General features: G+C 53.7%; 2 protein-coding genes and 1 long non-coding RNA gene across 5 annotated transcripts; 1 reads left to right on the top strand and 2 right to left on the bottom strand.

Moving 5' to 3' along the window:
- Positions 1-2,914: 2,914 nt before the first annotated feature.
- On the bottom strand, positions 2,915-5,970 carry LOC116230822 (zinc finger protein ZIC 1). Its single transcript, XM_031596203.2, has 3 exons — positions 4,860-5,970; positions 3,631-3,794; positions 2,915-3,219 (listed from the first exon to the last, which is right to left on the bottom strand). The coding sequence occupies exons 1-3, from the start codon at positions 5,830-5,832 to the stop codon at positions 3,022-3,024; spliced, it is 1,335 nt and encodes a 444-aa protein (XP_031452063.1). The 5' UTR covers positions 5,833-5,970; the 3' UTR covers positions 2,915-3,021.
- An 8,334-nt stretch (positions 5,971-14,304) lies between these two features.
- LOC116230874 (uncharacterized) lies at positions 14,305-16,379 on the bottom strand. Of its 3 annotated transcripts, none has more exons than XR_016469639.1 (2): positions 16,316-16,379; positions 14,305-15,337 (listed from the first exon to the last, which is right to left on the bottom strand). It is a non-coding gene; the product is annotated as an uncharacterized LOC116230874 (long non-coding RNA). The 3 variants fall into 3 exon arrangements; XR_016469638.1 differs by lacking the exon at positions 16,316-16,379 and adding an exon at positions 15,768-15,905; XR_004167320.2 differs by lacking the exon at positions 16,316-16,379 and adding an exon at positions 15,774-15,905.
- An 11-nt stretch (positions 16,380-16,390) lies between these two features.
- LOC116230873 (zinc finger protein ZIC 4-like) lies at positions 16,391-22,104 on the top strand. The gene is made up of 2 exons (XM_090147351.1): positions 16,391-17,437; positions 21,704-22,104. Exons 1-2 carry the CDS (start codon positions 16,396-16,398, stop codon positions 22,102-22,104), a joined length of 1,443 nt encoding a protein of 480 aa, XP_090003477.1. The 5' UTR covers positions 16,391-16,395.
- The last annotated feature ends 336 nt before the right edge of the window (positions 22,105-22,440 follow it).

Below are 22,440 nucleotides of genomic sequence, written 5' to 3'. Positions count from 1 at the left end.
TCTCCATTAGCCGAGCTCGAGTTTCTCTATCCGAGTCCCATCAGGGACGGCGAACAGCCAGCCGCTCTCTGGGCGCCTTAACCCCCATCTCCGTGCGGCCGTGCCCCGCGCACCGCGCTCCCCCGGGCAGCAGCGCTCCGTGCCGGGGTCCCAGCGGGGCCGAGCAGCTCCGGTGCCGCCGGGCCCTGCAAGGTGGCGCTCTCAGCATGGCGCGGCGCTCCGCCTTAGAATAAACGCTGAGGGAAGGGAAAGTTCGCGTCGAGCTGCGGGAGCGCTACTCCGAAAGCCCGCACCGAGAAGTTTTGTGCTAAAAGAGAACGGGTTGAGGGGAGAGGGGAGCTGACAAACCGCTCGGGAAGCTGTGGAAATGTTAGGGACAAAGAAAAGCGCTCGCGTGGGTTTGCCGCAGGACAGCCCGGAGCGCTGGAAGCCGCTGTACGGAGCCGAGAGCGGAGCTCCGCCGCCCCCCCACCCCCAACCCTCCAGCCCCCACCCCCCCCCGCGGTTCATATCCCCATTGAGTCGCCGTACACATAATATTTCTTTAAAGAAGCTGTTAAAGTGTCATCCTGGTCTACTGGAAGGTCAGTCCGTGCAATTCACTCTATGACATATCACAAGCGCTCGCAGCTTTAGCCAAGCTCATGATTTGTGTTGTCTGTTGATATGTTGTCTGCTTAATGGGGCGATCATGCAAGCTACAACCAGGAACAAAGCCCAACAGTTCCAACAACCGTAGCTAAGTTAGTGGAAGCAGTACAGCTTGCAAATCTATCAAACTAAACTGCAAGAAAGACAATCTGATTTAGAGAAAAGGCGTTCTGCTACAGTCATTAAGCACAAGTAATTTAGATTTTTTATATTGTCTTCTCATTTACAAATTTACTGTATCAACGCCAGCCAATGGAACGAATTTCTTAAGTAAATGAGAAATAAATAAAAGAGATAGAAAGATAATCAAATTACATAAAATAATTCTTACCCCCTAGATTTATTTTTTAGAAAGCTATTAACACTGGCAAATTTATAGTAATAATAATAACATAGCATAAGAAGTAATTGATTTAAATTAACATCACGTCTTAAGGAATATCAGCAAAAAAAAAAAAAAAAGAAGAAGAAGAAGAAAAGGGGAAAAAAAGGAAAAAAGGAGGAAAAAAAAAAGAAAAAGAAACAAAAAGAAACAAAAACCAAAAATACACCCAACAACAACAACAACAACAACGGCCTTCGTGACACAGTGCTGCATCTCTTGGAGTGAAAGGCCCAAGGAAAGTCATGAATCCACTGCCTGAGAATTAGTTATGGTCATAAATGCTCTAAATTAAAATAGCAACCGAAATCTCCTCTGTTTTAAATCTCCTAATATATGTTATCCGAATTAATTTAATTTAGGGACCCGGTCCATGCAGATTCATGGGCAGTGCTGGAGTGGAGTGAAGCACTTCTCGTGTAACAATTCCCCACATTAATATTTATGTAGCATATGCAATCTATTTCTGTTATTTTTATGGTTGTTATTCTATGTCTGCAAAGGTCATTTAAATTATACTGCGGCCGAAAATTTGTTTCATAAATTTTGATATAAATACTAATTACACACTATAGTAATGCCAGCAGGGATCCTTTCATTTATCACATTTATATCACCTTCGCTGCTTTAGTGATGACATAATGGAAAGCAGTGAAAAACTGGGACAGTTTTATCCTAATATCCTAAAGCTAGTTGGAGTTGCAGCAGGTTGACTGAGCGAATAAGGATTCCTACCACCATTCGTGGGATTTAAGAATCTTTAATAAGGTACGAAATGTTACCAAACAGTTCTGTAAACTAAATTTTACATACCAATTCTTCTAGCCATAAATATTGAATATCTTGTAACATGTATAACCGGACCTTTACATGCGGATAAATATGGAAATTAGGATTTATATACATTATGTTCTTGTATTTGCCAAAAGCAACGGACAGATATAGTTTCTCTCTTTTTTTTTTTTTTTTTTTTTTTAATATCACTTTACATAAACAAATGTAACAGTTTGACACGCAGATCCAGGCTTTCACTATACGAATTTCTTGACAGGACGTGTAACAACATTTTACTGCACTACTTAGACTGGACTTTGGGACGAAATGTTGCACTTTATACAAAAAAGCACATTAATACCAATAATATTCTGTTAGATCGACGTTTAGACTGTAATAATACAAAGTAATTCACATTTTGGTACACATTTACTAGAACATTCTTGCCATTCAGTACAAATAGTTGGATTTCTACCTCTCCCCTCGGCCCCCCCACCTCCACCCCCCTCTCCGCTCCCCCCCCGCCCGCCCCTCCCCCCACATAGATGCAACCACAACTCCACGGCTCCCCGGCTTCGACTGCGGTATAACTATGTACAAAATCAAACAGTACGTTCGTGTTTTTTGTGTTTTTTTTTTCTCTCTCTCTCCTTTTTTTTTTTTTTTTTTTTTTTTTTTAACTTTTTTGAAGCTAATAATTCTGTATTTACAAGAGGGAGTGGGGGGAAGGCCGCTGCCCGAGCAGACATGCAGTTGGAGAGCTCTAATCAGTGGTTTCCAGTACAGCCCTACACGGTTGGCATTTGCCCTGGTAACCTTGTCTTCTTATGCATCCTACTAACCCCTTCGCCTACCAAGCCTTGGAACAGAGCAGAGCTGAACAGTCCAAAAAGTAAAAAGAAAAATAATAATAATAATAATTAATTAAAAAAAAATAAGGAAGAATAAACAGGAAAAAAAAAAAAGGAGAGAAATAAAAGAGAAAAAAAAAAAAAAAGGAAGAAAACAAACAAACAAAAAAAGAGTCTTCATTTTACTCAGTCCTGGGTCTACTGGCAGCATTTTGTTTTTGTTCGCTTTTTTTAATTTTTTTTAATTCTGATTTCAGAGTGTTCATTATTTTTGGAGTCTTTTAAATAGGGTCTGGATTCGCTCGCTTGGGGCTTTTTTGTTTTGTTTCGGTTTGTGTTTTTTCGCTGTTTTGTTTTAGCGTTTTAAACGTACCATTCGTTAAAATTTGATGTAAGCGTGCTGTGGCTGGACGTGTGGTGGACTGCGGAGGAGGAAGGGGATAAGGAGCTGGCGGTCTGGTTTTCTGTGGATGGAGACACGATGGTTGGAGGGGTAGAGGACTCGTAGCCTGAGCTGGCGGCGGGAGAAGGCTGGGACCCCTGCGAGGACGATTCATGGACCTGCAAGAGAGAACCCGGGCAGAAATAGAGCGCGGCGGCGGCCCCAGGCCCCGGTGGCGGCGGCGTTCCGCGGGGACTCGCCCAACATCGGCACCCGGCGCCGAGCTGCGGCCCGGTGCCCCCCTCGGGGCTCTCCTCGGGACCGGGCCCTGCGCGCCGGGTCTCCCCCCCTCCCTCCCCGGCCGCTCAAACGGCGCTGCCCGGTGCGGCGGGGCGGGGGCGGCCCCGAGCGGACTCCGGGCCGGGGCTCGGCTGTCCTCGGCGGCCCCGCGCCTCTCTCCTCGCTCCGCCCGCGGGCACCGCTCCCTACGGCCCGGCGGGTGCTGCCCGCGGCCGTCCCCGCAGCCCCTTCCCCCGGCCAGGCCCGAGGCGGAGCCGCAGCGCCCCGCACAGCGGGCGCCCTCCATTTACCTTCATGTGCTTTCTGAGGGAGCTGGGGTGCGTGTAGGACTTGTCACACATTTTGCAGAGATAGGGCTTGTCGGAAGTGTGCACATGCATGTGCTTTTTGCGGTCGCTGCTGTTTGCAAAGCGCCTGTCACAGCCCTCGAATTCACACTTAAATGGTTTTTCACCTATTGCAGAGGGAAGGAGGGGGAAAAAACGGATCGGATTAGGCAGGGCCGCCGGATCTCTGCTCACCCCCACCGCAGCGCCGGACGGGAGCCCGGGGCTCCACCGCAAACACTCGCAACTTTCTAAGTTCAGAGGGGCTCAAAGCCCCAAATCTTCCTGCTCTCTTCTGTCCTATCCGCACCTCCGACCCGCTCTCGGCGCCCATTTCCAAATGGGGGGAGGGGTAGAGCACCCAAGAACTTTTCTTTTTCCCCTCTCTCTGCTCGCAGGGGCGAATTCCAGCTGCAGCCCAGCCCCGGGCGCAGCTCCCGCTCCCTTCTCGCGGCGCTCGAAGCGAGAGACAGAACCGGCGTGCGGCTATTTCCTCCCGATCTCGGCGTCTGCTTGCCGTTTTCACGACTCGCTCTCGTGATATTTTACCCTCGGCCCCCTCCCCCGTATTTTCCCGCAGTACCGAGCGCGGCCCGGCCGGACCGAGGCACGCACGGCGGCCGCAGCCCCACGAACCGTCCTCGGAGCAGCTCGGCGCGGGGCGGTGCGGGGGGGAGCGCTCCCGGCCCAGCGCAGCGCGGCCGCCTCCCGCGGCGGGGAAAAGTTCTCAGGCCCCCGGCGCCCGCCCTCCTCCGCACAACAATAACACGCGAACGCGCTCGGCTCGCTTGATTTCCAATCGCTCCACGGAATTAAATATTTACCAGCCCCTGAATCGCACAGGGGAGACGGATGAGCCGCCTGCAATATTTAGCACCGTTTCTCATCGAGCCACACTCAAAACTGCCGAAGAACTATTAATTAAAACCTATAAATCTACCAGGACCAGGTCGCTGCGGTTTTCCCCCCCCCCCTGCCCTCACCACTCCGGCAGCAAACCGCGCCTCTCTCCCCCTCCGCCTCGCGGGCACAGCTCGTTTTTTGTCGCTGCCGCCGCCGTGCCCGAGCTCGAGCCCGCACCGCCGTGCAGCTCCGCGGCCCCGGGAGCAGCGAACGGCCCCGGAGCGGCCCGGCCCGACCCGGCCCCGCGCGTCCACGCGCGGACAGAAAGGCTACAGAGAAGGTTACCGTACCTGTGTGAGTTCTTTTGTGTATTTTGAGATTCTCTGATCTGGCAAACACTTTGCCACAGCCTGGGAAAGGGCAGGGGAAAGGTTTTTCACCTGTGTGGACTCGGATGTGATTTACGAGTTTGTATTTGGCCTTGAAAGGTTTCCCTTCTCGCGGGCACTCTTCCCAGAAACATATGTGATTGGACTGCTCGGGTCCTCCAACGTGCTCCACGGTGACATGAGTCACCAGCTCGTGCATCGTGCTGAAAGTTTTGTTGCAGGACTTTTTGGGGTTCGCCAACTGCTCGGGCTCAATCCACTTACAGATGAGTTCCTGCTTGATGGGCTGCCGCATGTAGCGGAAGAAGGCCCCCGCCCCGTGGTGCGCTGCCATGTTCATGTTCATGTGGCCGTAGCCGTGCAGCTGGCTCGAGGCGTAGTGCTCGGAGCGGGGGCTGGTGACCTGGCCGTACTGCTCGGCTCGGCCGTACATGTCTCCGGAGAAGCCCAGGCGCATCTGCCCGTTCACCACGTTGGGCGAAGCGTGGCCGGCCGCTTGCTCGTGCAGCCCGGGGAAAAGTATATGTCCCGCGGCATCGCCGTGTCCGTGCGGGCCGCCGAAGCCGCCGGCGGCGGAGGCGAAGAGGCTGTGCTGGGCGCTGGCGGCCGCGGCCTCCCCGAAGCCGCGGTTGCGGAACAGAAAGTCCCGGGTGGAGTTGAACGCGGCGCTGGAGTAGGAGCCGACGTGGGGCGGGTGGTGGTGGTGCCCCAGCGCCGCCGCGTAGCCCGGAGCCTGCGAGGTGAAGGCGGTCTGCCCGGCCGAGGCCAGCTCGTGGCCGCCGGGGTTGAGTTTGAAGGCGCCCATGCCGTCGGCGAAGGGGTTGATTCCCAGCCCCACTTCTCTGTCCGTGACATCGGCCGCGGAGTGGTGGCGAGACGATCCGAACGTAGTGACTCCTATGGCGGGATACTGCGGTCCAGCATCCAGAAGCATCTTCCCAGCGTCGATGCAGCAACCCAAAAAAAAGCACGCGCGCACGCACACAACGCGGAGAGAAGCAGCAGCAGCGGCGGCAGCGGCGAAAACACCCTCTCTGGAAAGTCGGCGACGATCACCACCAAAGCAACCACATCAAAAACACCCCCTTCGGCATCAGCGCGGGGGGGAGAAAAAAAAGGGGGGGAGGAAAAAAAAACAAAAACAAAAACAAAACAAAAAAAAACAGAGGCTGGTGGGAAAGGGGGGAAAGAGATCTTCGCAGTCGCAAATAATAATAATAAAAAAAGGTGCCCCAAAAAAATATTCACTGTTTCTCTGCTTTGACTTTTCTGGGAGGCTGAAGTGGGGAGGGGGGTTGGGGTGGGCGCAAAAAGAAACTGCCCGCAAATAACAATAACGGCGAGAGCTCGGCGCGGGCAGCAGAAAAACAAAACAAAAAAGAAACTTCCTTCAGTGATTTTTTTGGCTATAGGAATGTCGCGAAGTGGCCGAGAGATTGTTTCTCTCTCCTCTTCGAGCTTCCCCACACTCTCCCCTATTTTTTTTTTTTTTTGGCCTTTTTTTTTTTTTTTTCGCTTTGCAAAAAAAGGCGCAAATCATGCACAATATTGTCTTTTGCGGTTTATCTTCCTGGGGAGAAACTTTCACCTCCTCAGCCGGGCGGTGAACGCGAGACTGATAGCGGCAATCATTCCTGCAGATAAATGAATTGAAAGGACGACACCGGCCCCCCCCTTGATGAATGGGAGCCGGGGGCGGGGCGACGTGCGGGCGGACGTGGGAGCTGATTGGCTGCCGGCGGCTCCCCCTTCCCCGCGTAACTCCCCCCGGCCCCGCCAACGAGGGGCGCGCACGGCCGCCGCCCGCCGCTGATTGGCCGCTCCGCCTCATCAATCGCAGGTATTGTGAGCGCCCTGACAGCCCTTTGGACAAACAGGGCTTCCAGGAGTAGCAACTTTTTTTTTTTTTTTTTTAATAATAAACCTTTTTTTTTTTTTTTCCACGAAAATATTTCCAACGCATCTTTTTGTGTCTATGTGTGCTAAAGGAAACAACAACAACAACAACAAAATCTTTGATTGTTCTTTGGGTTCCTTTCTCCCCCTGTCTCCCTCTCTCTGCCCCTCTCGCTCCAGCACTCCTATAATGACGGTAATGATGGTTTCGTGGTGATCCCGATTTTTTAAGATCACTGAGCAACTTTTTAGGCTCTGAAAAGAGGAGCCCCGTAGTGACTCGCTGCTTTTGAAGTTGCTGTTTGCCGCCTGGTTAATACCGGAACTCTCCGAGAGTAGGTGCTGGGTGCGCTGGGCTTTATTTGTAGCCAACAGGCGTGATTCTGGGGGGAGCTGCCTCTGCCCTCCACCACTTTTCTGAAATAAATCTTGTTTTCTGCCCCCATCAACACGCAGGTGGGTGAGAACTCTTCACTTTCTACTTCTGTTGTTGTTCTTTCTCCTCTTTACTGTTATTTCCTTTCTCCTTTCTCTCTCCCCCCTTCTCTCGCTCTTTTTACGGGGTCTCTTTCATTCAGGTAAAAACTGTGGATTTCCCAAGCAGACATCGTTCCTCGCTCTGCTGCATGAAACTCCCGCATCCTTTTTTTTTTTTTTTTTTTTTTTTTTTTTTTTTCCCCCTTTCTTTCTTTCCCATCTATCTTTATTTTTATTTCATTTCAAACCATCGATAGGAGCAATGTAAATTTTCTGACATCCAAACCTTTTCTAGTTCACAAATCAGTCACCCTTGTCACAGTTATTGAAATTCCTCAACTTGCCACACCAGGACGGTGGAAAAAGCAGGCGGTGCCTTTGTTGCTGACCAGGCTTTTGATCGCCAGGGAAAATTTACTTACCTTCAGATGAGTGAGCAGAAAAAGAAATAACACTCCCTTTGATTTAGTTAGAAAAATGCAGACATTTGGATTCAGTGCAAACATACAACACTTGGTTGTTTTCTAGATGCAACCCTCGATTAACCTGTCTTTCCCCAGCTCAAAGTCTATTGAAAATCTGCGGATAGTTCTTTTTTGTCCTCGCTACAAAGAGCCATTGACTATATATTAAAATGATTGTCGAGAGGTAGAAGTGTGATATTTAAAGCAGAAAGCCTTTGTGGCTTAATCAATTAAGCCGAGCAACATTTGTACAATATTTTAAACGATGCTTCGGCTCTGAAAAAAAAGCAGACCTCGCGAAACTTTACAATAGATGCATACGTGTGTGTATACACACTTATGTGCGTGCACATGTGTGTGTACGCGCACAGAAACCCGGCAAATTGTTTATTTACTCGGTCGCCTGCATATTCATTAGGTCTAATTATTTTCTAGTAACGAAAACACAAAAAGCTCGCTAAGACTCGGAATCCTTCAATTTCTCCTTTGTTCAGCCCTTCACTTGGCTTATTCGCAACTAAATCTGAGCCCCTCCAATTCGTAGTGGCAAACAAAGAAACTTTCAACTCCCGGTGCTAATGAAGGGCGCGGGCAGCCACCGCCGCGCAGGTACCGGAGCGGGCGGCAGCGGCACCGCCAGCAGCGCTGGGAAGCGCCCGGTGCCAGGAGGGGTGGCAATGGATGCAACCCAAGGAGGAAAGCAACCAACGACCGAGCAACAAATAAACTTTGATATGCCTTCAAGGAGCGCTCCGCTGCAGTTTATCTGCAGATGCACTTTGCCTGTGCTCAGTGCGTGAGGATCGCTTCTAGAGCAGATGTATTATGTAATTTCCCTCTTGGAGCTTGGGAGGCTTTGCAGCTTTTCGGAATAATGAGGGGCTGAATCTACACGTACACGTTCATTCTGCAAAATCCGCTCGGAGGAATTGCAGTAGCTTAGAGCAACAGGTACACCCGCCCTGCGTGCCTCTGCGGGACGTGATCCTGTGCGGACGTCCCATTAATCTCTGCATTTGGTTCTAAAATTAAACGGAGCGATGGGGCAGAGTTGTCAGCGTAATGGGGAAATCTTCAGGGTGATGGCATCAGGAGAACCTGAAAGTTGGGCAGCGTGGGGCGAGGATGCCTCCAAGTGCAGGGGGAGCAGTGACCGTGCCAGGTCCGCACAAAGCACGCAGGAAGGCAGACGGGAGGGTATTTTTAGGAAGCGTATCTAAATATACGGTGTAAGAGTGAATGTAAGGAAAAAAAAATGTTGTGGGTTGTAGAAGTTATCAAGTGGGATTTGCGGCGCGCTCTCTGCAGGAAACGAAAGCTGCTCCAGTTCAAAGCCACATGCACCAACGTGACATATAAGCCATTAAAATATCATCCTGACGGCTCATTTCTGCTTCATCATACATTCCCTAACTGCTTCCAGAAAGCAAGAAAAGAAGAAATGAAGGATGACCGCCTCGATGGAAGCGCCAAAGAGGTGGTGGGTTCTTACAGGAGGGAGGGAGGGAGGGGGGGGAAGAGGGGGGAGGGGGGAGTATTGTTTTCTTCTTCTTTCTTTCTTTCTTTTCCCTTCCCCCTTCCCCCCAGTCACACCCCACCCCCCTTACACACCCCCCCACCCCCCCTTAATTTTTGCCAGTTCAGATATGAGGGGAAACCTTCAACAGGTCGAAGGGGTAAGTGCCGGGGAGGAGGGGGTGCCTTGGGTGGCTGCCCCCACCGCCTTCCCCAAGACTCGGGAGACAGCTCCCTGCCCTCGGGGGTCTCGGCAGGAGGAGGCTCGGCCACCCCTGGGAAGCAGGGTAGGAGCCCAGCGGGGCCCGGAGGCAGCGCCTCGGCGGCCCCGAACCCACGTGGGGCGGCTCCCGGCAGCACCTCGGCGTATGGGGCGGGCGCACGGAGAGAGAAACTCCGGGGTGCCGTCGAGGGGGGCACCGACACTCACCGCCGGCCCCGCGCCCACTCCCCGGACCCTGAGGGGCGGGCTGGGCGGCACTCCGCAAGGCGGAGCGGGACGGGGGTCTGTGGACAGGGGCGGGGGTGGCTCCGGGCGGGACGACGACAGCTCGGTGGAGAAGGGCAACGGTGGGGCCGGCTCGGTCCCTCGGTCGCCTGGTGGACGGGGGTATCGAGGAGTGGGCGAGGGGCGCCGACAGTGGTGAGACCCGTGGTACGGCGTCCCGAGGATGCGCTCCCCGCCCAGCGCCTCGCCCACCGCCGCGCCCGATGCCATGGGGCCGCGCCGGGGGAGCCGGCACTTCGGCACAGCGCGCCCTTCTTTATAGGCGGCTGCAGGAGGGACGGAGCCCGGCCGGCCCCCTCCACCCCCACCCACATCCCACTCCCCGGGGCAGGGCCGGGGGAGCTGCCAAGAAGCTGGGTGCTGCCGCCAGCATCGCGCAGCACCCTCGGGGGGGCGGGACCCCATCTCTTGAGCCGCTCGGGAAAGGGGAGAGGCTCCCACATCGCAGCTGAGGGTGACCTATGACCCGAGCCTGGCTCCATGTGCCAGTCCCGGGCACCGGGAGCTCCGAGTCTCGCGGCTGCTCTGCCAGGCACGACCTCCAGCTCTGGGCAGCCCGGCCGGGTTCGGTCTCTGCCGCCGTTCCCATTTGTGTAGCCCGATTGCTGGGTGCGGGGCTTTCTCCACCTGGTCCCGAGGAACTTTCTCTCTGCATCGACTTCTTCCCGGTTTTCCCGCGGGCAGAACAGGGTACCCGGCCGGACTGCCGCACCCCGAGGCAGTGCCAACAAACCCGGACACCGGAGCTCTCGCGGGGGCTGCAGGCAGAGGCATCTCCCGGCTCACACTGCTGCATGGACCGCTGCACACTTTGCCCCGTGCTTTGGGGAAGAGTGGCCGGATTCCACCCGCGGCTGGCCCGAGGGAGTCTCGAGCCCCGGGGCAGCAACGAGGGCCCCGGTGAGGTCTGGAACCCCGCAGCAGACCCCCAGTTTTCGGCCGGCCACGGGATAGGTTGGCCCTGCCCAGACGGTGGGGCATCCCGCTCCCCATTCTGATAGTGGCACCGTGTGATCAGAAGGGCTGTGAGGTCGTCCCAGTGTTTTAGTCAATATTTACTCAGTTCCACAACTGTTTTGCCTTCGCTTTTGTCATCTGGTAACCATTTGAAATATTAAATGCAGCAAATTTGTATTTATTTATATATTTTGTCCAGTTTCAACAAGTTTTGGAGAACACTCGGGAGCTGAGTGCTCCCAGCTCCTCCATCCTACCCCACACGGCACCACTCCTGCAGAACTCTTGCCAGTAGGGCAGTGCTTACTGCACCGGCTCTATAAACATGTGAGAGTGAATGGAAATTGACAAGTAAAATAATTCCTGAGGGTTTCCTTTGGTCCTTTTTATTTTCATCACAGCAGTGAAAAGGGTGAAGGCATCAAATTATTCGTGATGGAGTATGCCTGTGATAAACCGACGAAGTTTCATAATTAATATCATCAATTATTTGTGTTAGTATAGATTTTTATTCCCCAGCCCTGGAGTCTCAATAATAATAATAGCAACAGAAATAGTAATAATAATCTCCTTCCGAAGGAAAAAAGAAAGAAAGAAAAAAAAAAGGGGAAAAAAAAAAAAAAAGGATTCTCCTCTGTTTTTCTGTATTGTAAAATACTCGAGAATTTCAAAGGTATCTGTAAAAATTCGGCCTCGGACATTGCATCAAAGCCCAGATCTGCACTACTGCTGCCGCTCAAAGAGATGCGCGAAGTTCTGCCTGCAGCAGTGACAGTGCTCTGCCTCGCAGAGTGCAAAGAGCAAGCTGAAAATTATAGGCAGGGAGAAGTGCCAGGGTGTTACAATGCTAATCCTTGCTGAGACAACAACTTGCGTTGGAGGCTCGCGGAGAGCCCGAAATTTAATTTCGGGAAGGAAGGATCTGTAAACAATATAGTCGAGTTGATAGAAACCCGCCTCACAACAGTCTGCCAGAAGGTGAATGTCAGATCAAAGGAGAAGTTGAAAAGATGCCCTTTCATAATTTTTTTCCCCCTTCATCAGCCATGGAAACTTCATGACTCCATAAAACATGTGATGCTTTGCTGGGGAGACAGCCTCCAGTTTCCCCTCGGAGAAAGCTCCTCTCGCCCACCCCTCGCTGTTAACTCTTGGGGTTTGTTTCTCTCGGCGGTTCTTTCTTTCCTTCTTTTTGCCTCCATGGTGCCCAAGCCATACATAGTCGTACTCATTTCATATCACACACAAACTGTTATCCTCTTAACTTTCCACCCCTCTTCCCTAACAGGAACCAAGTCAGGAAATGAGGCACAAGACTCCCCTTGTAATGAGGAAAAGAAAACGACTTTACAGAAACATCCTGGAAAAGTCAAGTAAGTTAAAATATGTCTATTTTTCAGTTCAAAGGAGACAATATTTTTTTCAGCTTAGTGTTTAACATACTTGCATAAACACAAATCAGCGACACAACGCCCCACCAGCAGCTGCCTAATCCCGCTGAATGCCTATTCATTTGGAGGTTCTAGAATTAATATTTGACGACTCTCTCATTGAAACAACAACCCCTGACCCCATGTGATTGCACTGTCACATTATTCTATGACATATTCATCTTGAATTCATTTACGGACGATTTGATTGGAATGAGGTTTGACATGTATTGGATCCTATTAAAGAAGAAGACTTTGATCTTGTTGATGGGGTTTACATGATATGTATCATCTTTACCAGGGCTACTAGGCTTCTACAATGTGGTGTCTAAGTAGTTAGTGACTGACAGCTTATCTGACAGGAATACCTTAATCTTGAGGTACTGAATGAAATATTCTATTTAAAATAAGCATATGATTTGCTTGTCCTAGGGTAGCTCCAGGTCACAAAAAGTGAGAGACAAACCTAGGCACGAGTCCTTGCTCGTCTGATGGCTGAATTCCCTGAAATACAGAAGTCCCTGTGTGGGGGAATGGGGCAAAGAAGTAGAAACAAAGGGAGAGTGCGATCCCGAGCCTCTCGGTGCCCCTCTTGGCGAGGAGATGCCGAGGGTACCGGCAGGCTCTCCCGAGCCATTTCCCCCGAACAGCGGTGCCTTCTCCCGGCACAGCCATTGCCCGCATGCCCTCCCGGCCCATCGCGAAGCTGATGGCTGTGGGATCGCACAGGAACGCAGCTCAGTCCTCTCAGTTTCTCTTCGTTGTTGGTTTATTTATTTATTTATTTATTTATTTATTTATTTATTTATTTATTTATTATTCCTCTGAGTAAATATTAGGATTTTCAGATTAATCTTTTCCTCCAGTCCAGGAGTTGAAGCCTGTAAGGTAACTCCTGGAAGCTGCTGTGTGGGGATTTCAGAGCATCCCTTCAACGACCAGATCGGAGGGGTTATGGCCGGCTCATCGAGCAGGGAACTGTGCTCAGGGGCGGGAGGGCACGGCCGAGGGGCCGGAGGTCAGAGCCCGGGGCAGGACCTCTCCTTGCACCGAGCACAGCTCTAGGGGGGAGCAGTATTTGGCTCCAATTCAAAGAGCACAACACGAGCAGTCCCGGTTTCCTGGGGCTTTGCCTATCGCCTTCACAGAAAGGTAGCAATAGGGAGAAGTGCATTGCTACGTGGGGGAGATTCACAGCAAAACCGTGGTAGCTCTGTAAACTGCTCCGCACAGCCAGGACGGCCCATCCCCGGAGCTCCGCGGTTCGGGCTGGTCCTGCAGGACGCTGTGCGGGCAGTGCCGGGGGCTTCGTGTTGCAGCCACCCGCCTGTAGGCAGGGACCGTCGGGCCGGGGAGAGCCCTGGGGCCAAGGAAAGCAGAAAGGTGCCCTGGACTCATCTCAGAGGAAAAAACCCGGGTGCATCACCCCACAACTTGTCAACTCTCTGGAGCAGACCTCCAGCACAGGCAGGCTTGAGGACAGCTGCTAGGAAAGTTGTCCCGAGCACAGAGCTGTTGGGAGCACATGTTGATTACCCCTGGATCTGTCACCAAGAGAGCAACAACGTTCCTCTGCACTTCATTCTGTCCTAAGGTCTACCCTATAGATCTCATTGTCCTAGCACTGGACCTGATTACTGGCTCCGTTTGAACTGAATGTTTCTGTTTTGCTGCCTGAGCATTGCTGCCTTCTGCCTGGAAGTGCTCAGGTTCATCCAGCTTAGCAGTCCCGGGAGGGGTCCAGAAGGGGTTGCCCATATCGTAGCCAGGTGGGTGGAAAGGAAATAATAACAATAATAATAAAACCTTGGCCACGCACAGGCTGATGTTGACACAGTTGAGCATTTGCCGAGCTCATCTGGTCACACACAGCTCGCAAAGCTGCCAAGAGCAGGAAACCTCTCTCACCCCTCGAGCGGCAGCCAAAGGGCCGCCTAACGGCGCTCGAGATTCCAAGCATCCCGTGAGCAGCGCCGAGCTCCGGCCCCGCTGCCCCCCGCCTTGCTGCCCTACTCTGCCGGCACCGGGAGCCCCGCCTGCCCTGGGACACCGAGATCGGGGCTCATTCGCTGTTGCGGGACTGGGAGCGGGGTGCGAGCCGAGAACCATCGGTGTCCAAACAGAAAACACTGCAGCAACTGAAGTGAACGCAGGGCAAATCCGGTTAGAACATCTTTAATAGATAAACTGTTCCAGATGTATTCTCTCCTGACCGAGAAGTGTCAGAATTACTGGATAACAAGGATGTAGAGGTGGAAGGTTTTCGGGAGGTTAGGGAAAGCATCTTTGTTTGGAATTCATGCCCTCAGTCCATTTGTAAGTAACAGATTCGTACTTCCTAACGTTTGTCTCTCTAAGCACTCCTATTGAGATGCTCATGAATAGGACCGCCAAAGCCATTCCCTAGAGCCAGTAGTTGGAAGTTAAGATACTATGAGGATGGCGTGTGCTGTAAAATGCCTGTGTAAACATGCTCTGTAAGGATGGAGAGCTGACAGCGTCATTTGCCACTTTTCATTGTATCCCCACTCAGGAAGACATGAGGATGTTCCTACAGCCGGTGACCATAATATCACCTCTGTGTTACGGGGGAAATAGAGCGAGAGCCAAAACTGCAGCCAGGCAGCGTGCTAGGCTGTTCCAGGAACGTGTCCCATGCAATTCTGGGTGTCTCATGTTTACATCCCATCGTTTCCATTCATTGGCTCGTAGCTTCTGTTCTGAGAGCAGCTGCCTTGACCATGCAGAACATTTTCATATTTTGCCACTTATTGTAAAGCCGATAAACTTATGTGGAAGCGTGGAAACCTGTAATGGGAGCTTCATCTGGAATGACAGAGAGCATCCATGGGGAAGTGACAGCAAGACAGGTACTGAGCTGTGGGATCCGGGCTTAGGGAACTAATTGCTGCTTTCCCTTGTTCATTGGCAGAGTCCTCTTTGTGGTAGGACCCCAAATCTGGTGCTGCTGTAGGCAGCTACTTACAGTTGTGTTTGTTGTTCTCGAAGCACGCACTGTCTTTCACGTGTCTTTTCCCATGCTCCACGGACAGTTCATAATCTCCTTTTTACATTGAAATAGGAGCTTCCTTCTGCACCCCGAGCTTATCTAAACCTGTCAGGCCTCAGTGCACGGAGCCTGACTCTTAGCTTTCACTGCTGGCAGCTCGCGCCCCTCGTTCGTGCTCTCTCCTGCAGGTGAGAAGCACAGAACGGAGGCGTTATGGGTGTGTTGCAATGCTTCTCATCAAATCGAGGATGGGGATTTATTTGTGAGTGTCAGAGAGAGACGGGAAGGGAGATACTCCCTGTTCTGGCTTAAGCACTCAGACTCAGCCCCAAACACTACGATTTCTCGCGTTGCCCGACAGCCAACAACCAGATAACGCCAAAACTTGCTCAAGGCGGTGAGCGGGGCTTTTTCGAGAGCTCTTTGCGCGGCCGAGAGCCGCAGCACGAACCCGAGCACGGGGACGGTGCACAACCCCAAGGGGCGGCCCGCGGGGCTGCGCGTGGAGGCGGCCGCCAGCAAGTGCCGGGGCCCCAAACAAAGGAGGAGGCCGCGGGGAGCGGCCGGGACTTTTCCACCGGGGCTCCCCCCGCCCGTCGGGGCTTTGTTCACCCGCACCGGAGGCCCGGCCCGACGGCGGGACCGAGGACACGCTCCCGTCACGGCCCCGGCCCCCGGCAGGGCTGCGGGAGGGCGGCGGGCCGGGGGCAGCCGGCGGCGGCGCATGCGCAATAAGCGGCTCCCCGCAGCCCCCCGCCCGCGCCGAGCGATAACCCTCGGTTCGGCGGCGGGACCTGTCAGCGGTGACGCCACGACGGCGGCGGCCAATGGAAGAACGCGGCGATTGTTTGGCCGCGGGGCCGTGCGCGGCAGCCCGGAGGCGGCGCGGTCCCGTCCCGCGGCCGCGCGGTTCGGGTCTGCGGGGGCCCGCGGAGGCCGGGCCGTGCGGGGACCTCCCCGGCTTCAGCCGCAGCCAAAAGCGAGCCCCCGCCACCCCCGCGCAGCCCACCCGCTGGCACCGTGCGCCCTGCCGCCGGAGCAGCGGAACGGGAAACTTTTGGGGGGAGAAAGAAAAAAAAAAGTTTTCCTTCCCCCTCACCCCCCCCCAACCCCGCTTTTTCATTGCTTTTTATTTATTCCCCCCCCCTCCGCCCCCCCACCGTCTATCTCTCCCCTCCGCCGTCAGATGGCTTTTTAGCGTTAACAGCTAAAGAGCGTGGGTGCTCCGGGGATCCCAGTGATGGACCCCGCTGCTCTCTGCGGGCGGAACGCGGCGCTGAGATTCGTTGACTTGGGGGGATCTCTACGTCCCCAACTCCGCCACCCCCCGCAGTTCGTGCCACGCTGCCCGGGCCTCGCCGCGCAACCCCCCGCCGCCGGGTCCCGCCTCGGCGGGCCGCACCAACACATGGGGCACCGCCACCATCCTCATCTTCCTCCTCAGCATCACCTCGCGGCCCTAAAGCTCGGCCCTGCCCCTCAGCCCCACCGCCCGCGCCCGGCGGGCCCGGCCCAGCCGCTCTCCGGTCACACAGAGGCGTTCGGCCCGGCGGCGGCCCCCTGCCCCTTGTCCCACACAGCTGCTGCCAGGGACTCGGCCATGCCCGGGCTGAGCGAGCAGCACCCCGCTGCCCGATCTCACCACGGACTGTTTGTCTCAACAACAGGTAGCTGCCCCGGACACCGCGGGCACCACCGCCCCTCGGAAGCCGGGAATCCCGCGCTGTTCGCTGGACTCCATGAGCAGCCGCCCCATGCAGCTCCAGGTGGCCATCTAAACGGACAGATAAGGCTGGGGTTACCTGGAGAAATGTACGCCAAGGCTGAACATTTCACTCCAGTGCCAGCCTCCAGGACAGAGCCTTTTGCTGCTTCTTCGCTTCATAGCTACGGTGGCATGAACCTGAACGTGAACCTGGCTCCGCACCACGGCCCGGGGGCCTTCTTCCGCTACATGCGGCAGCCCATCAAACAGGAACTCATCTGTAAGTGGATTGAGTTGGAGCAGACTCCCAAAAAATTATGCTCGAAAACTTTCAGCACGATGCACGAGCTGGTGACTCATGTCACCGTGGAGCACGTTGGAGGACCCGAGCAGTCCAATCACATATGTTTCTGGGAAGAGTGCCCGCGAGAAGGGAAACCTTTCAAGGCCAAATACAAACTCGTAAATCACATCCGAGTCCACACAGGTGAAAAACCTTTCCCCTGCCCTTTCCCAGGCTGTGGCAAAGTGTTTGCCAGATCAGAGAATCTCAAAATACACAAAAGAACTCACACAGGTCAGTATGGAAAGCTCTCTTTACTCTCTCTGTATTATTCAACGTACTGTTTTGCTTTATTTTCTTTTGAATGTGTCCTTTGCGTTGTTGTTGAATGCACGCCAAGTCCTTCCGGAAAATAAATTCTCGAATTTGTTTGCTTCTGTACCGCTTGGAGGGAGGGGGAGAAGATGGGGGGAAAAAAAGGTGAGCGAGAACAAATCTCGGAATTCTCGTCCATGTTTTTTTTTTTTCTGGTTTTGCGGCTGTGAGGTTTGTGCGGGGAGAGCTGTGACCATACCGAATGGTAGAGCTATTGCTGCTGCTTCACACGGGCGTGGATTTCCTTCTTTCTTTCTTTCTTTTTTTCTTTTTTTTTTTTTCTTTTTTTTTCTTTTCTTTTTTTTCCTGTTGGCAGTTTAATGTAGTTGGGGAGAAAATGAAATCATTGTGCAAGCTCCCAAATTAAAAGTGAACAATAGGACTTACAACTTGTCTAGTCAGTTTTGAGCGATGTCGCTGAGATGCTGCTGGTCGAACGTTGTGAGAATAACACAGCTGCGACCTTTTCGTTCAACAGTTTTGTTTTGGGCAGAGGGAGTTTCAAATGTTTGATCTGAATAACACTGACATATTTCATGAGCATTGCCATCCACGGACTCCGTGCGCTCACAGATACGGGGAGCTGCAAGTTCTGAATCTCGGGAGGGAAAAAAGAGAAGAACCCCCGGTATTGTTTCGGCCTGTACGGTTTGAGATGTCATTTGCAGATCTGTGAAGCGAAATTGGGACATGTGTCGGGAGCGTCTGTTGGTTCTGGCTAACAGAAATAAAGTCACTCGCTGGACGATCTCTCAAAACTGTCTTTGAACTCTTCCGGCTAGGAAAGCATTTATAATTAATGAAATGACACGTAGAAAGTTTTCACACTTCCAGGAGCAGCTTGTGAAGTTGTATTAATTAGTTTAGCAGCCGGTGTTTGTAGTCTGTAGCGTTGGGTTGTGATTTTTTTTTTCCTTACCCATTTCCCCATCCCCGCCCCCCTTTTTTTCTTTTTCTTTTTTTTTTCTTTTCTTTTTTTTTTCTTTTTTCTTTTTTTTTCCTAGGGACGATAAGAAATAAGCCCTTTTTGGAACATTTAATCTGTTCCAGTGTCGGGTTTTCCATCCCCACCCCCTCCTGTACTGCCTTATGCACTGCGAGGGAAACTCCATAATCCTATTGTAAGATCTGCTTACAGCCAAACGATTTTTTTCGCCCTCCAGTTCGTAAAAGTCCCCTTCCCCCCACGCTCGCTGCGGCCCGACCTTCGAGGAGCCGCGTTTTTACGATACAACCCGACGTGCTGTAATATGCATGACATCTATCCTAATTTCGTATCGTATCGCCTAGGCATAGCGCGGAGGTTTTACAGCGAGCATCACTCGTCACCTAATTATTTTTCCATCGCTCTGTGAGTAGCTCATCTGGGCGGGGGTGGGGGGGCAAAGAGGAGCTGGGTTCCTCTCTTCGTTCTCGGCCCCTTTGCGAGAAGAAAGGAGCGGCCCCGGGTCACGCAGCTTGCAGCCGGATCGGAACAGGTACAGCCTTCGCCCGGCGGAGCTCATCCCCTAATGACGGCGTTTTTCTTAAGTAAACAAACTTTTACTGCTCTTTAACGGCCTCACTGTTTGAAGTCTCTGAAGCAGAAAATGGTTAAATTCTTGGGGAAAGTGACCTACATCGGCGAGGCAGGTTCAGGGCAGAGCCGCGATCGGAGCCGTGCGTTTATTAAACATAATTCCGCGCGTCTGTACTTTTCACTTTAACGTTCCCGGTGATTAATTGCTGTATTGTGAAAACTCCTGCGGGGCCTTTATGGTTCCACCGTTTCTATTAAACACCCAGAAGTTGTCAAAAGCGAAATGTTTCTGAAACCCTAATAGAACTCGCTACAAATTATTCATGAAGACAGTTCTAGATTCAACAGGAAAATTATTGCCTCCTCAAATATTAATGACCGTCGCTCTCTGCGGGGCCGTGGAGGGCTCTCTGCCGGGGCTCTGCTCCCCAGGCCCGAGGTTCCCGTGTGCCCGGGGTGGGGGGTGGGGGCCGGGCCGGCTCCCAGCGCTGCCTCCCGGGGCCCTCTGCGGGCCGTGGGGAGCTGCCCGCCGCCCCCGCTCCCCGCCCGCAGCCCGAGGCCGCCGCCTCCGGCCCCCCGCCCCCCGGAGAAGTTGGTAAATACCTTAATCCACTCCCGGAGACGGGGGATTATGCCACAATTTCCGAGCAGAGGACGGTTTTGCGCAGCTACAAGTGGGGGGGTAACATGGCGGGTTGGGTCCTGCGCTTTTCCGTCGCCCGGAGAACTCTCTGAGCGTCCGCATCGCCGCAGCTCTGTGCCCGAGCTGCCCTGGGAGGACCGCACCGTGTCCTCTTCCCTTCGGGTGGGGTTCCCACGTAAGAAAACACTCTCTTGGGAAAGGAATAGAGCTCGGCTGGCTCCTCTTTACCGAGGCGTTCCGAGAATGCAACCCGGGCGGCTGCGGAAGCGCTGCCCTCTCCCCGCTGCTCTCTGACTGCACGAGGGCTGCTCGGCGCCTCTCTCACGGGGTTAAGCGAAGTTTAATGTTTTGCAACTCCGGTGGAAGCAGAACGCGCCGCAGCCGCCTTTACCTGATTGTAACTCACGTTGCACAAGCGAAGCGCTTATGAGGATGGCTTTCCCTGGGGCCTCCTAACTTACTGCTTGCTTGTACTACACTAATATCCTTGATTTGTTGTCTCAACGTAGATGCTGAAGGTCAAATTGTTGCCTTACGTGAAGCTGTAATTAGATTATATGCGTGCGTGCATATGCACCGCTGTATACCGACAGCATTTGGTTACGGACCCGCATCAATTTCTCCGAGACCTTATTTTTAACCTCTCCCCCTTCTCCCCGATGCCAGGTGTTTACCAATCCTCTGTGCAAATGTTAGCGGAGACCGTCAGCGGGTATTCCGGAGGAAAGGACACGCTCGAAGCGCGGAGCCGTGAGCCTTTTCCCACCCACCTTGCATAAAGTGCATTCATGTGAAATATTTGGAATGCTTTCCTTTATGTGCCCGTGCTCACAGCCAGCGCGAGGTGGGCTGCGCCCCTCCGAAATTCGATCGTGACGATCCGCGAGGGGATAAAAACCGCCAACAAATTAAAAACCCGAAGCCCGGAGCTTTTACAAATGTGCCGGGTCCTTTCCGCCACACACGCCATGATGGGAGCACGGGGGCTTTGTTTGTATTTGACGATTAGGGTTCGGCTGCACATCTTGTGCTGTCCCCCTCGCCCTGATACTGTTTTGCTTAAGGGGATGAGGTTTTTTTTTCCCCACCCGGCTGCTGCAGGACCTGAGCTTTCCTTGCCAAGCTGGGTTTGCAGTGTGCCATTGTCAGTGATAATAACGCAGTCATCATTTCAGCCCGAAGCTCTCCGTGGCACGTTTCCTGGAAAGCTGCCTGTATATCGTGTACCGTGCCCGGTCTGCACCATCCCAACTTACGCGTGACTTTGGCATCACAATTATATTTCTATTCTGCTTAACGTCACTTATCATATTACCCAACAAATTAATCCCGATTGCGATTCCTTCCATGACTGAGTAGGTTCAAATGAAAAGAGAATGCTATCCCAGACACAGCCGTGCCCCGGCCTACTCTTTCTCCTGCTGAATCCCTCTCGTTTCGCCCACACCGTCGATGTCTTTTAGAAAGATTTTGTTCTTTGCCCTACTGTGTCAGCAACTGGGGAGCGGGGAGGGGAGGGGGGACGCGGATCTTCCGCAGGATCGTAATCAGTGCGAGAAAGGAGTGCATGGGATGTGATCTGGTGAGGTGACGAATAGTATCTCCACGTGCACCTCCGGGAGTGTGAGAAATGTATTTAACGTAAAAACGCTCCCAGAGATAAATCACTGCCCGCTTTTTCTGCAGGACACCGGGGTCCGCAGGGACAGCGCGCATTGTCTACCCGGAACGAGCACTTCGCCTCGAAGTTTTCCTTATCTGGGGGCTTTGTCTTGCGCACAAAAACCCCACGTTGACACCGAGGGCAGGGGCGGGAAGAGCGGCCTCGGGCCGAGCGCTCCCGCTGCGGGGCCGGATGGGCAAGAGGGGAGCGCGGCTGGGAAGGGCCGGGGCTGGCGGGGCCCGAGAGGAGCAGTCCCGGGGGATCCGTGCAGGGCCGAAGAGGGTGAAAGCGGGGTCGGGGTGCGGGGGCTGTCCGGAGGCCCCGGTGCTAACGGCTGTGCTCTCCCTTTGCCACCCGCAGGGGAGAAGCCGTTCAAATGTGAATTCGAGGGCTGCGACAGACGCTTCGCCAACAGCAGCGACAGGAAGAAGCACTCGCACGTCCACACCAGCGACAAGCCCTACAACTGCAAAGTGAGAGGCTGCGACAAGTCCTACACCCACCCCAGCTCCCTGAGAAAACACATGAAAGTGCACTGCAAATCCCCTCCTCCCAGCTCCGGCTACGAGTCCTCCACGCCCTCCTTGGTGTCCCCCTCCTCGGACTCCGGCCGGGACCCCCCCGCCTCGTGTTCTCACGCCGAACCCCCCGCGCCGCCCGCCGCCAACCTGAGCGAATGGTACGTGTGTCAGGGCCGCCCCGCGCCCCCCGCCGCCCCGCCGCCCCCGCGCCCCGCCGCCCAGCCCCGGCCCCGCTGCTAGGGAGCGCGGCGGGCGACGGGAGCGGGAGCGCGGCTGCGGGCAGCGAGAGAGGAGGGGACGGGCCTTGGCTTCGGCCCCGGGGAGGCAGAGCCGCGCTGCCGGACCCCGCTGCTCCCGCTCGGCCTGGCCAAACTGCCTCCTTCCTCCGTGCGCACCGCCCGCTGATCGCCTCGCTCCTGCCTGGCCACAAGCGCACTGAGTTGCAGCAGCTGTTTCCTTTTCCCTTTCCTTTTTCCTTTATCCCTTTTCCTTCCCTTCTCTTTCCCGCTCCCCACCCACGGTGGTTTCACACGGATTCGCAGCTGTACAGGTTTTCTCTTGTCAACAGTGTCTCGT

Source organism: Phasianus colchicus, chromosome 10 (genome assembly GCF_987193195.1).
Source record: "Phasianus colchicus chromosome 10, bPhaCol1.hap1.1, whole genome shotgun sequence".
NCBI lineage: Eukaryota > Metazoa > Chordata > Aves > Galliformes > Phasianidae > Phasianus > Phasianus colchicus.
Note: the sequence above shows the minus strand (reverse complement) of the source record. Positions and strands in the feature narration are given on the sequence as shown.

Bases quoted from the DNA above. Each gene is read 5' to 3' on its own strand.
- LOC116230822 (XM_031596203.2), bottom strand. From the start codon at position 5,832: ATGCTTCTGGATGCTGGACCGCAGTATCCCGCCATAGGAGTCACTACG. The intron at 3,795-4,859 runs GTACGGTAACCT...CCTCTGCAATAG, and splicing joins ACACAAAAGAACTCACACAG to GTGAAAAACCATTTAAGTGT. The intron at 3,220-3,630 runs GTAAATGGAGGG...TCTCTCTTGCAG, and splicing joins CCCTCAGAAAGCACATGAAG to GTCCATGAATCGTCCTCGCA.
- LOC116230873 (XM_090147351.1), top strand. From the start codon at position 16,396: ATGGACCCCGCTGCTCTCTGCGGGCGGAACGCGGCGCTGAGATTCGTT. The intron at 17,438-21,703 runs GTCAGTATGGAA...TGCCACCCGCAG, and splicing joins ACACAAAAGAACTCACACAG to GGGAGAAGCCGTTCAAATGT.